The sequence below is a fragment of the Phyllostomus discolor genome, chromosome 1 (genome assembly GCF_004126475.2).
Source record: "Phyllostomus discolor isolate MPI-MPIP mPhyDis1 chromosome 1, mPhyDis1.pri.v3, whole genome shotgun sequence".
Classification (NCBI taxonomy): domain Eukaryota; kingdom Metazoa; phylum Chordata; class Mammalia; order Chiroptera; family Phyllostomidae; genus Phyllostomus; species Phyllostomus discolor.
In genome coordinates, this window is record NC_040903.2 from 163,683,991 (window position 1) to 163,697,399 (window position 13,409).

Consider the following 13,409-nt stretch of genomic DNA (forward strand, 5'->3'; position numbering starts at 1 on the left):
CAACAGACATGAAAAGATGCTCAATGTCACTTATCAGAGAAATGCGAGTTAAAACCACAATGAGCTATCACCTCACACCTGTCAGAATGGCTGTCATCAATAAATTCAGAAACAAGTGACACTTTGTAAAGTATATGATTGTCTAACCACTATGTTGTACACCTGAAACTAAAAAAAATTTTGAATGTAAACTGTGATTAAAAAATTTAAAAAGATAAGTGAATAAACAGAGGAAAAACTAACTCAGATACAGAGATGAAACTGATGGTTGCCAGATCAGAGCGGGGTCAGGAGGGTGGGTGAAAAAGGGAAGGGATTAAGAAGTCCAAACTGTGATCTCACTTACATGTGGAATCCAATGAACAAAATAAACTCAAGAACAAAACAGAAACAGAGGCACGGATACATGGAACTGACTGACAGGTCTCAGGGAGCCGGGGGTGGGCACTGGAGGAGGTCAGCTTAGGAACATACATGCATGGCCCACAGACACAGATGGCAGTGTGGCGAAGGTCAGGGAGGGGGCTGGGGTATTGGTGGAGAGGGGCAAAACTGGGGGGACATGGAGAACATCTGTAATAGTGTCAACAAAACAAGTAAATAAAAATACAAGTGCACACTGCCAGTTATAAAAATAGTCATGGGGATGTAAAATACAGCATAGGGAATGTAGTCAATAATACTGTAATAACTGAGTATGGTGTCAGATGGGTAATAGACTTACTGGGGTGATCACTTATGTGAATGTCTAATCACTATGTTGTATGCCTGAAACTAATATAATAAATGTCAACTGTAACTGAAAAACAAAGAATTGTACATGTATTTAAAGAGACAATAAAAAAGAAATTGTCATCAAGTTACTCCTAAAAATAAAAGCTTATTGAATCCCAAGGAAAACCAACTAAGATTCTTAAAAAAGATGCATAAATTTATTAAAACATTGAAGACATTTACCAATTTATTGAAGTAAAAAATATAAGTTCTTAATTAACTCTAGAAACCCAAGAAGTCCCAGGAATTCAGTTTCAAAGGCTTTAGTAAGAATCCTTGTAAAAGGTATTAATGTTACGTCCTTTGTTAGACTGGTACTCAGAGCACTTCTGATACCATTTCACCCCTGGCCCATTGCCTTGATAAATTAGTCAGCAGTAGCATTGAAACTGTGGATAGATGAGAGTGTCTTGTTCATGTTTATCTACGTGTAGCACCAGGTTTCCCATTTAATGAAATGCACTTTACAATTCTTTGAAGCAGTAAGCCTTTAGATTCCCATTTTCTCTAGGCAGAAAAGAGCCACTCAGGTGCCTCTGTCTCAACACTGTGAATTTTTGTCAGGAGTTAAAATGCTTGCTGAATCATCACCACAGGACTCCTGATAGAAATGCAGGTAAAAATGTCCCAGAAGGGTCTTTACTCTGTTCTGTTCTTTAGCATCCCAAATTTACTTGGCTGGTCACCATTAGGCAGGTAGATGTGGGTTAAAAATTTGGGAACTCACAATAATTTTGTCCACATATAGTTTAATATTGTTGATATAAAGCATGAGAGAAGAACCCGGACCAGCAGTGAACTCCAAGGAAAGATCATTCTGGATGCGAAGAAGCGACAGAAGCCGTCCTACAAGGGGGAGGGAGAGAATTAGATTGTTTCATAATGTTCAAAATCTGAACTCAATAAAAAACACAGGAGGTTTCAGATGACTCCTAGACTTAAAAGTAAAAAAAGGAAATACCAATAGGCAACCTACGATTAGGAACTTTTGATGAGTTGGGATTTGTAAGAAGTGTCCAATATGGGGCACAGAAAAGAACATACAGGCCCTTCAGTTTGTCACTTACAGAAGGGACACTCTTCCTTCTACTCCTTTCAAAACTCAAGAGGAAGGAAGACCACTACAGACATACCTCATTTCATTAAGCTTCACAGGTGCTGCCTTTTCTGTTGTTCATTTTTTTAAAACACAAACTGAAGGCAGGACCCTTCACTGCAAAAGTATTACTTCACTTTTCTTTGGTGGTCGGAACCAATCCCACAAGATTTCCGAGTTAGGCTTGTATAGCATGTTCTTTCCTGAGCAAAGGAGAGATGCCATTTGGGATCGCTAGGTTGAAAGTTATCACCTGCGACAATACAGCAAGCAGCTCCATTCAGAAAAGTGGAAAGGAAGGGAACTGAAGTCCAGACTCCAGCATTTTAAGTGCATCTGGGAGAATGGTGGGCATGTCCTGTTTACTCACTTGGAGAATTGCGGCTTCAGCATGTTAAAAGGTTAGTCCCTTGCTGGTGTTGATTAGCTAAAAGAACAAAAAAACAATGCTCCCTTGCCGCGCCCCCCCCCCCCCCCAATCAATTTCTTCTAAGTGCAGAGGGCCCATTGGGGCCAAATGCTTGAGGACAAATAGTTCAGGTGGAGTTCTTAGCGTTCACAGGCACGGATAGTTGAAGACTAACACACACACCACAAAAAATGCAAGCGTTAATTTTCACACCGCAAACTGTTTATACAAGCTCAAGGTTCTGATTGGATACTACCTGTTCTCCACCAATGGAATGCAACTGATCACACCATGGGTCTAGCACAACACTGCCAACAGTAGGCTTTTTAATAATTTGGCTGTATTTGTTGTATAGTCTGGGTCACTTCAGTCATTGATTCAACTCCAGTTAGGAAGAGAGGAAACAGGATCTAGTTCAGAACCCAGAGAGGCACGCTACCCTCTTACTGAGGGGGGGTGGGGCTTCACCTGACCCTTTGCTCGGTTTAGGAGCTGTAGGCCAAGCGCCTGTCCCTCTAGCCTAAACCACAGAGACCAAATGGAATACAGCTGAAAGCCAGGGCGCTTGGATATCTCCTAACCGAGGGCTGGGCAGAGGGGATTAGAAATTAAGGAATCTTGAGTCAGCACCACCACTGGGTATTGGCGCACACTCACCAACACTGGCCTCGGCTCTTCCTGACAGGTGTGGGGGCGGGAGAAGGCGGTGGCTTTTCATTCTCACGTTTCAGGCAGAGCTGTGGGGTCAATGAGTGTGAGTCTCTCTAAAGGTGCGCCTAACAGAGGAGAAAGAATCCACCTGGCCTGGACCACCCACTGCTGATTTGCCAGCTCGGGGATCTCTATATGAGCAAAGTATCCAGACCTAATGCGAGCGCATCCTAAAACTCGGAGGGCGAGCAAGGTCAAGGCCAAATTAGGCAAATCCAAGTCGTGTGCGGCTGCTTCTGAATTAAGAGAGCCATCTAGAAAGGGTAGTTTCTGTCAGCCTGACTTCATCAAGAGAGAACCGGAATTCACAATGAACGTCCCAGTGTTGCTGAAACGAAGACCCCAAGGAGCTGGCGCCGCTGGGTCGCTCTGGGTGCCAGCCGTGTGGGGACGTCCCAGCTGACCGCCCCGCCCGGGGTCTCGCGCCCCGCTCCCTACTCACCCAGCCGCTGTGTGCCTCCAGCCAGGCGCGGTGCTCCACGGTGAGCCAATCGCACAGAAAGGCCACCAGCCTCCGGCAGTCCGGGCCAACGTCTGCCTCCCACTCCTTCAGTTCCCACGCGTGCCTTGCCGGCGGTCTCTCCAGCAGGATCCCCGCGAAAGTCACGAGCGCCACCACCTTGCCCCAGCTGGGGAATCCGCTTTGTCGGACCATCTTCTGTGCCACATTCGCCACCACCTGCAGGCGGTTTCCCTGATACCCGCGGTAGCGGGACCTACTGAGGTGGTAACGCAGCCGTAACCGCAGGGCCAAGCAGCGCAGCAAGGCGGCCTCGGGCGTGGACGGCCGCCGCCCGGCGGTGCCGGGCACCCGGGCGCAGTATCCCAGGTAGTCGGCCAGCAGCTGCTCGGTGCGCTGCCTCAACTCGTCCCCCATAGCTCGGCCTCTGCCGGGGGTCCTGCCTAGGGCCCGCTTTTTAGGCTGCAACTCTCCCCGGGGAGGGGCTACCGGCCCCGCCCCGCCGGGGCAGTAGGGTTTTGCAGGTCGGGAGAGGAGCCTTTCACGCGAATCCCAACAGCACCTGTGCGGGTGCCAAAAACGAGGCTCAGCCTTGTGCTGGTGTTCACGTAGCAATCAGGGGCAGAGTGAGACTCTTCGAGGGTTATTGTTTAGCTCCCGGCCTGGGGCCTAAGAACCTGGAGGGGACAGTGTGGAAAGTTGGGCCAGACATTTGTCTTCTATTAAGGAGAGGTTGACAAAAGCCACTCACAGCCTTCATTGGCGGCTCACGTGGGAGGATGATCAGTAACTCGGAATTGTGTGTGGAAGATCCTTTCTTTGGGTCTGGTATATGCGGCAGGATAATTCTCTGTGGGCTGTTCGAATGCCAATATATTGGTGGCATTCATTCACTCATATTTATTCAGAGCCCCTGGGGGTTCTCCTAGCACTGAAGATGTAACGGAGAACAAGACATGTGGTCCCTGCTTTCAAGGACCCTACAGTCTGGTGATGGGACAAAGACACAGAACACCACAGTGGAGTTTAATTATGGCCATAATATAACAGAAGAAGCTGAGGGCATACTCAACTCTAGGTTAATGGCTGCTTCTGATTGCTACCATTCTCACATTGTTTAGAGTTCTCTTTACTTTTTACTGGCCAATACTTCATTACTCCAATCCCCTGTTATAGTTAGTACTTATTTGAATCCTCGTCTGTTCACATTCCTCTATGGCTTATTTCTCCTAGTTGGACACAGCCTGATACAGAATTGGTACCAGCAGTGAAATTTCTAGGGGTCCAGTGGTCCAAGCATGTTGAAATATCCCACCTAGGGTAAAAGAGGAGTTGCTTCATCTTGCACCATCTACAAGAAAAAAGAGGCACAATGCTTGGTAGGTCAGGCAACCTACCTGGATTTCGCAGGCAACACACACTGCATCTGAGTGTGCGATGCAACCCATCTATAGGCAGGTGGTTTGGGGAGCAGAACAAGGGGAGGCTCTGCAGAACATTCAGGATGCGGTATAAACTGCTCTGCCACTTGGGCCTTACGATCCAACACATCCAGTGACACTTGTGTCAAACAGGGGTGCTGTGTGGAGCCTCTGGCAAACACCAATAGCAGAATTACAGTGTAGACCTTTAGGATTTAGAAGCAAATTTATGTCTTCTTCTGCAGATAAATATTTTCCTTTTGAAAAGCAGGTTCTGGCTTGTTCCTGGGCCTTGGTAGAGGCTGAATGCCTAGCCAAGGGGCATCAGGTCACTATGCACCTTGAGTTGCCATCGTGACATGGATGTTGTCAGACCCACCTAGTCGTCAGGTTGGGCGTGCACAGCAGAGATCTCTCATCAAGTGGAGATGGTGTAAGAGACTGAACTCGGGAGAGTCCACTGGGTGCAATCAACGGCACAAGCTTTGCCTCTTCCCTCACTCCACACCTATGGCCTCTAGGGATTTGCTTCTGGCCAGGTGACTGAGGGAAAGAAACTCAAGCCTGGATTACAGATGGGCCTATGTAATATGCTGGTACCACATGCAAGTGGACAGCTATGACATCACAGCCCCACTCAGGAGTGACTGTGAATGGACAGGGTGGTGAAAGAAAATCCACCCTTTGGGCTGATATTCAAGCCACACGGGACGGTCCACTATGTCTGGGGTACGAAATGGCCAGAGCACAGGCAGACCTACATCGATTTCTGGGCAGTCACTGATGATTTGGCTGGATTGCCAGGGCCTTGAAAGAAACAAGATTGGAAGAGTGGTCACCAGGAAATCTTAGAAAGAGAGGTATGTGTCTGGGCCACTCTGAGTGGACACAGACTGAAGTATTTGTGCTCCATTGCATGCCCCCACAGTAAGCCACTACAGAGGGGACAAAATTCTGTGCTCTGTGAATGTCAGAGAGCTTCTTTACCCAGCCACCGTAGTGCTTGCTTATGCTGTGAATGAGGAGGCCAGGGCAGTAGACAGAGAGGATGTGGTGGCAACAGAATTCTCTCTACAAAGGCTGGTCTGCCAGCACCAGCGATCCCTTTACAGTGAGCCAAATGCATCTGGTCAGCAGAGAATATGAATCTCTGTACATCAGATTCCCACTTGAACTGGTTTTGATGTCTATGGGTTCCCTCTTCAATTGAGTTAAATACACATTATATCTTAGCAGCAAGCACAGAGGAGTAGCTTGGGGGTGAGTGACAAGTCCTCTGGCCCTGCCGTTGATGACTCTTAATTATCAGTTGAACAAATGAAGAGATTAAGCTCCACACAGAATTTCTGATGCACACGATGTGAGGAGGCAGTTGGTGGACAGACTTGATTAAAACCCTGGCGCTGCCACTTAGAAGCTGCAACAGTGAGCAGCTTGTTCCGCTCTCCCAGACTCGATCTCCTCACTTAATACGTGGGGGCAAAAAACTGCACCTTCGGGCTCCTACAGGGTTCCACAAGCTGGTGTGTGTGAAGTGCTTAGTGCAGTGCCTGGAACAGAGTAAACGCTCTTTACTGAGAAGAGTTTATTGGTAGTATGAACCAGGGTCACCATGCTCACTTCACCCACTTTTAACCAAAAAGTAAAATGTGACATTTGGTAAGCCTTACCTATATGCTATTTTTTTAATACTGAAAAGAGCTAGAGACTGACTGCCTATTTTTTATATCAGACTTATACAGCATATATATTACCATGTATATTTTAACAGCTTTGTGTCCCTCCCCATTCCTCCCACACAGCCCTAAGTAACCACCAGTCTGTCTGCCGCCTCTATGGATCTGCCCATTCCATTTCACACACACGGGATCATGCCATACGTGCCCCTGTGTGTCCGGCTTCTTTCACTTAACACAATGTTTTCACGGTTCATCCGGTTGTAGACTGTGCCTGTACTTCACTCCTTTTATTGCCAAATATCATCCCTTTGTGTGGATGTATTAGCACCATGTTTTTGTTCAGCCCTCCACTGGTTGTTGAACATTTGAGTTCTTCCATCCTGGGCTGTTTATGAATACTTGTGTTCCAGTTTCTGTGTGGATGTAAGTTTTCGTTTCTCTTGGGTGTAGACCTAGGAGGAGGAGGCCACCTATCATGGGTGGGTGGTGGTGGGGGGCACAGATGAAAACAGTGACCTCTGCTTCGTTTCCTGATGGATGACAAAGTTGAGTGGTGTGTTGGTTAGATAACGTTGGGTTTGAATATGGGCATTTCCTGTTGCCAGTCTTTACACAAGTGCTCACACCGTACCTACACTTAGTTGTTCATATTTATTTACTGGTTGAATAGTCCAGAGCGCCATTCCCAATCCCTTCTCCTCACCAGAGGGTCTGCATCCTCTTTACAAAGACACAAAAATATTAATTTCATTCTTTCATCAGAAATGGCCAAGCCCTGGTAGTTGTGGCTCAGTGGGTTGAGCACCCTCCTGTGAACCAAAGGGTCACAAGTCTGATTCCTGGTCAGGGCACATGCCTGGGATGCGGGCCAGGTCCCCAGTTGGGGGCATGCAAGAGGCAACCGATTGATGTCTCTCTCCCTTTTTCCCTCCCTTCCCCTCTCTCTAAAAATAAATAAAATTTAAAAAAAAAGCAGAAATGGCCAAGAGTCAGCTCACTGTGGAGAATGGCCAGTCCCAAAGGCCACCCTAGCTCCAGCCAGGTCCTCTCTAGGAGAATGAGGGGTCTGTGCTATGACTTGAAAAGCAACCCGATTCTCTCCTATCATAACTGAGACGGTTCAGACTCCTGTTCCCACAAGGAATCCACAGAAGTAAGATTCACTGAGAGCTTTCCTCCAGTTGCCCCACCTCAGTCCTGCCTAGCCCAGAGCTCCGGTGGGGGCGGGGGGGGGGTGGTGGGGAGCCTTATGGATCTGTATTTTTAACCTGTTGTAGACCCAGCAGCCAAGTTTGGGAAATGCAGATCTACAAACCCCTGCTCAGTCAGCTCACCTGGACCTGGGGGAAAGCCAGTTGAAGTGCTGTGGTCCCAACCTCAACCTCAGTTAATCTTCTAACCCAGGGGTGTCAAACTCATTTTCACTGGGGGCCACATCAGCCTCACAGTTGCCTTCAAAGGGCCGAATATAATTTTAGTCCTGTATAAATGTAACGACTCCCTAACCAGAAGCGAGGAGCTCACCACCGGGTAACACAAGGTGGAGGGCCGGATTCAGCCCGTGGGCTTGTTTGCCGCCTGTGTTCTGCCCCATCGGCTGGGCTTACCCCTGCATCTCAAGGGTCCTCTTTTGGAAAGGATTTCCAGGGGTTCACAGGTTCGGTCGGTCTCTAGACTTTACCATTGGCTCTCTGTGCCCCTGCAAGATCTCTTATGTGGCTTGTGGCCACCCCAAAGAATCCTCTGAGGGTCCCTCCTCAAGACTACTTCCTTGATTACCATGCATTCTTCCTCCCCCCCTTCCAAGCTCCTATGAAGGCCTTAATGGCCTCAGGGAGGTCTCACTCATTAGCCCAGATCAGCTGTTTTCAGAGTGTGGTCCCCACCCTCAGGGTCTCTGAGAGCCGGTCAAGGAGTCCTCCAAGGTCAAAACTACTTCCATAATGACTTTTTTTCTGTACGTGTGGCTTTTTAAATGCTTGTTCTCTCAGCTTTCTATAAGCTACTGATGTGTGATGAAAGTATCACCAGTGGAAGGGGTGACTGTATTCTTGTGCTTTATAATTATTCTCAGTTCTAACTACTAGTGATAAATATTGATAAATACAACCCATATAAACAAAAATCTCTTTGGGGCCCTCAAGTTTTGAAAGTATAGAGGGATTTTAAGACTCAGGAGGAGAAAGAAAAGACAGAGGAGACAGATGGGGCAAGAGGAGGAGGAAAGAAATGGGAGGGGCTGCGGGAGAGAAGGGAGGGGAAGGTAACGGGAAAGGGAGGAGGGGAAGGGACGGTGGGTGGACGGACATGAATGTTGGAAACAGATGTGCCAATGGCTGAGATAGTTACTTCACGTACTTCGTGCTAGCCCGTTCCATTGATGAGGAAACTGAGGCTGAAATTTGGATGTTACCACATGTCCTGTAAAAGGGGTAGAGCTGGCTTTGAACCTAGGGTCACATCCTTTGTCACCCTGCTGTCCCCCTTGACTTACAGATGAGTCTGAAGTGTCAATGCTGCTACCTCCCAGCCAGCTGGCCAAACAACTACAGAAGCCCAGGATGCAAAGCCTTTACGACCCTGTGCTGCCATTAAGCTACTTACAACCCAGGGAAGGTTGTGAAGGAGGTCAAGGGGTGGGACGTGGAGTACCTTCTGAGGGACTCTGGCTCATTCCGGAGCAGGCCGCAGCGCAGCGGGACCTGGGGTCAGAGAGGCCGGCAGCCCTGCCCAGAGCAGCTTCATTTCCCATAAACACCCACCAGGACCCGTCTCCTTCCCCAACTAGCTCCCTTCCCACCCAGCCCTCTCTACTTCACCGGGTGTGTCCAAGGCTATGCACACCTGTGGGCACACCCATCTGTCCCCTTCACCACCATCAGTTTGATAGGTTTGCCCCCAAGTCCTCTTAAAAAAGGAAAAACTGTTTGAAAAACTCCAGTCAGCCTTATTATCGATATGCAAAATACAATTTATTACTTGGAGTTTACCTTTGAGTCTCCACATGGTATAGTGTATTCCCAACCAAGTTTTCATCAATAAATACTAAGCAACACCCACTGTGAGATGAAATGCTTATAAGGGAGGTGGCTTACTGCTCGTGGGGTAAGTATTCTACAAAATACTTTCACAGGGCCCTTAAAGTCGCTTTTTTAACTGAAAAGTTATGGTCTCTTTTGCACATATACTGAAGGCGCGCTCCACCTCTGCAAACATACGGCTGGAAGGTGCTGTCCCTCCCTCTAGGTGACTTTCCCTTTGCCCTGCCTTCCTTTGCTTCTGGGAGGCCCAGGTCAGAGTGCAGAGGCCTGAAAGGGTCTGTGGGAGAGGGAAGGGGAGGCCATGACAGGAGACCAGGAACTTAGGCCTTTTCCTGAGCCCCGGCCAGACGGATCCCGTGGGGGAAGGGGGTGTGACTGAGAAACGGTCCCTCTGGACCATGTTCTCTTCTTCCCTCTGGGCTCCTCAGAGGCAAACAGGGGCCTTTTATATTTCTTTCTCCCACCAGGGCTGTTGTGTACTAAAACCCTCACAAATCACTGAATATAACCCTTTTGTTTATTTTTAAAAAACTGATGGAAAAGATAGCCTGGCTGATTTTTGACTGACTGATCCATTATGTTACCTAACCAAGTAGTTTCGAGCATTGTCCTGGAACCCCCCTGAGGTTTCAGGAATGCCAGGTCCAGGCCTATCCAATGGCTGTGCTGGCTCTGGCTCCACAAGGGACTCTCTGAGCAGCAGACCTGGGGCTGGGCCGGTCAGCCAGAACTAGCCCTAAGGGAGGGGCCAGGCTGGAGCAGGGCTGCCCGGCAGACTCTGGGCCATCTGCCGGGCCCGCCTCACCCAGGAATGATTTTGGGTATCTGAGGTGACTTTTTTCTTCCCCAGTGCATGCCATCTTTATGAGTAAGGAATTTTCTAAAACAAAGAATAAGCCTCTATACCTTTAAAAACCAAACAACAACAATAACAAAAAAGGAAAAGCATGGATCCTGTAACAAAAGCACTTGGTATCTTCTAGAAGGGATTGCTGGATTTCAGATAAAGACAAGCTATCTTTTATGTTATTTTTCCAATATAAGACAAAGACATCGTTTGAAACTTATCAATTAATTTGTATATGCAATTACCCTCAATGCAATGAGTGCAATGGACATGGACGAGGTCTACTTTAGCTCATTCTAATGTGTCTAATACTGGTGATAGGTTTTTAAACCAGCTGACTGTCCTGTGTCCCCACACAGAAAGGTTTTGGTTGCTCTGAGAAGCCTTTGTGTCACGAACAGCATCAGCTATTCCCTCGAAAGAAAGCAAGAAAGCGCTTGGCCAAGTGCCCACACTCCTGCCAATTGTCATGTAACTCGTAAACCGAACACCCGTCCGTTTCAGGCCCGTCTGTGCTTCGTGCCTAACAGTTCACACAGGCGCAAACGCTTTATCTGAAAAAGGACAGTATGATGTAGAATGGAAATGATACTTTTACCATAAAACATGTTTAAAAAAGGGGTTTTGTCTAATTACATTTGGATAAAATGGAACTTCCTTCTGGAATGGACCAGATAGCACGGTCCTTCTCACCCCGCCCACGAACCCCGGCACTCCCAGGGGAAGGCTCCCCAGGCCGTGGTGCACAGCGAGGGAGGCCAGTCTTGAAAGTGCGCTGAAGACAAGTGGTTCAAGGAGATACCATGAAATATATTAACTGCTAAATTCTGTTGGTAACAGAATCAGTTGAGAGTGGTATAATTAAGAATAATCTTAAAAATGAATAAATTTTAAAAAGTGTTCAAAATGAAAACAAAACAAACCAAAACGCTGTACTTGAAGGTGCTCTCCCAGGGCTGAAGGCTCACGCAGCGTTTCCCGGGGTGGCAGTTCTAACAGTGATCCCGGAGGTGTCTGGTGAACTTCCGGCCAGGGAGCTGCTCCCTTGAGCGCAGTGGCGATACACTCTCACATCCTCCAAAAGTCAGCTCTATTTACACGTGACGATTCAAATTCTAACCTCAGGTATCTAAGCCTGTATTGTGAGGAGATGATCAAGCCCAGACCTACAAAGACACAGACAGATAACTGTCAGTCCCTTCGTAGTTAACAACTTGTAAAACCTGAGTTTAAAAGGATAAAATCAGTCTCTTTACACACCCACACACTCCATCCAAAATACAGCACGTGCATGTCTTGGAAAATATAACGCTCTACTCTTGACAACTCAAAAGTGCTGCTTGGGCCTAATACCCCCTCTCCCTTAGTAAACTGTCTGAAGGGCATCTGTGGCCTCCTACTAGGGCCGATGGGGAACTCTTACATTGACAGCGAACCACCCCTACCCACACAGCTTTCTGGGTGCAGTAACACGACTTTACTAATTGAGGCAATTGCTGTCTAGGATAGTGAAGTCACAAATAACTTTGTTTCAGGAATTTTGCAAAAATAATTTTACCTTTTTATCTCACAAATAGACTACTCAAGTATCCTCTTTAGAGGAGACCCACTTCTCAGAAAAAATACATAGCATCAAATGACCACTCACTTTTCAAGACCATCTTCAAAATACCCCCTCTGCCCTGGCATGTGTCCAGCAACCTTAAACTCTCCTGCCACACATTTGTCCACTCCTAGTTAGGTCCCTCCATCAAAAGATCTGCCTTAAACCCCTGAAACTCAAGTATCTGCCTTTGCTCTTCCCTTCTAAGATAGTACTAAGACTGTCCAGTTAATGGGCTTCCACATTGGGGTAAGCTCTGCTTTACAAACAGGCAATTTTAGTAGTATTTCTGGGGAGCCACCAAAGCCACAGATCTTTTTGAGAATCTTTAAAAAAAAAAAAAGGCCACGAGGAGGCACTTCCCAGAAAAAAGCACACGTGCAAACTGGCATATAATTTCAGGGACTTCAGGGGCCTCCGGGAGCCGCTCCGTGGGCCCCACAGGGGTCTGCGACCACAGAAGGACCCTGCACTTCTGGGAGGTGAGACTGGCAACCTGTGGTTTGTCACAGGCTAGCCTCAGAAGAATCAGACTTTTAGGGTCAAAAGGAACCTTTTGGATCACCTAGCCCAACTATTCCCTCAACTATAAGGTGATACATAGTTGTGTAATCTGTGCTTGAACACCTGAGTGAATGGGGAACTACTGACCTACCAGGCCACTGGTTCCTTCTGTGGCTGTGAGCAGAGCTCAAATTAGAGCTCCAGGTGGCTATCTGGGCCCACCCCAGCTCCCTGACTTCTGTTTGCAGGAAAGCCAATCACTCCTCTTCTCATACATACAGTAAAACAGGAGAACTCCTCTCTTACCCGTAGGGTGTGATCCCATGACCCTGAGCAAAAAGCAGTCCCATCAGGGGAAACTCGGAGAGTACTGACACGGTTTTCATGTCCAAACAGGATGGAGACTCGAGACCCCTTGAGAACATCCCAGACATTGATGGTATAATCGTTGTATCCAGCAAACAGCAAGCGACCTGGAAGCAGGGTATGATGATTATTAAACCAGTTCCTTCCTTCCTGTTTTTTTTTTTGTCACTCTCACCTGCTCAATTGCTCATTTGTTCGTTCGTTTGTTCGTTGGTTCATTCATTCACTGTTTGTTTGTTCATTCATTTAATAACCAGTGACTTAGTGCCCACCCTGTGTCAGGTACTGTGCTTTGCCCTGGGGATTCAGAGAGGAGAGAGCACAGTTGCCCCCCACTGTGGAGGGTGGTAGTCGCAGGTAGACACATAAATCATTGTAGCACTATGTGGTAAGGGCTATAATGGAAGTGCTTAGTTATGTGCTACATGCCAACATAGGGGAAGAAGGATCAAGGAGGGCATTGCAGAGGAAGTGACATTTGAGTTGGTTCTTGAGGGC

At 47.5% G+C, this 13,409-nt stretch overlaps 2 protein-coding genes across 6 annotated transcripts in view; both read right to left on the reverse strand.

The window, feature by feature from the left end:
- Positions 1-943: 943 nt before the first annotated feature.
- Positions 944-7,366, reverse strand: BCL2L10 (BCL2 like 10). The gene is made up of 2 exons (XM_036033587.1): positions 3,433-7,366; positions 944-1,620 (listed from the first exon to the last, which is right to left on the reverse strand). Exons 1-2 carry the CDS (start codon positions 3,865-3,867, stop codon positions 1,498-1,500), a joined length of 558 nt encoding a protein of 185 aa, XP_035889480.1. The 5' UTR covers positions 3,868-7,366; the 3' UTR covers positions 944-1,497.
- Positions 7,367-9,503: 2,137 nt separating this feature from the next.
- The window catches only part of GNB5 (G protein subunit beta 5), a 41,247-nt gene continuing 37,341 nt past the window's right edge, over positions 9,504-13,409 (reverse strand). For all 5 annotated transcript variants that reach the window (XM_036033613.1, XM_036033601.1, XM_036033596.1 and 2 more), the window contains 2 exons: positions 12,852-13,018; positions 9,504-11,604 (listed from right to left, as the gene is read on the reverse strand). In XM_036033613.1, coding sequence (XP_035889506.1) covers positions 11,593-11,604; positions 12,852-13,018 — 179 coding nt within the window. In that variant the 3' untranslated portion in view covers positions 9,504-11,592. The remainder of the gene's footprint in view (positions 11,605-12,851; positions 13,019-13,409) is intronic.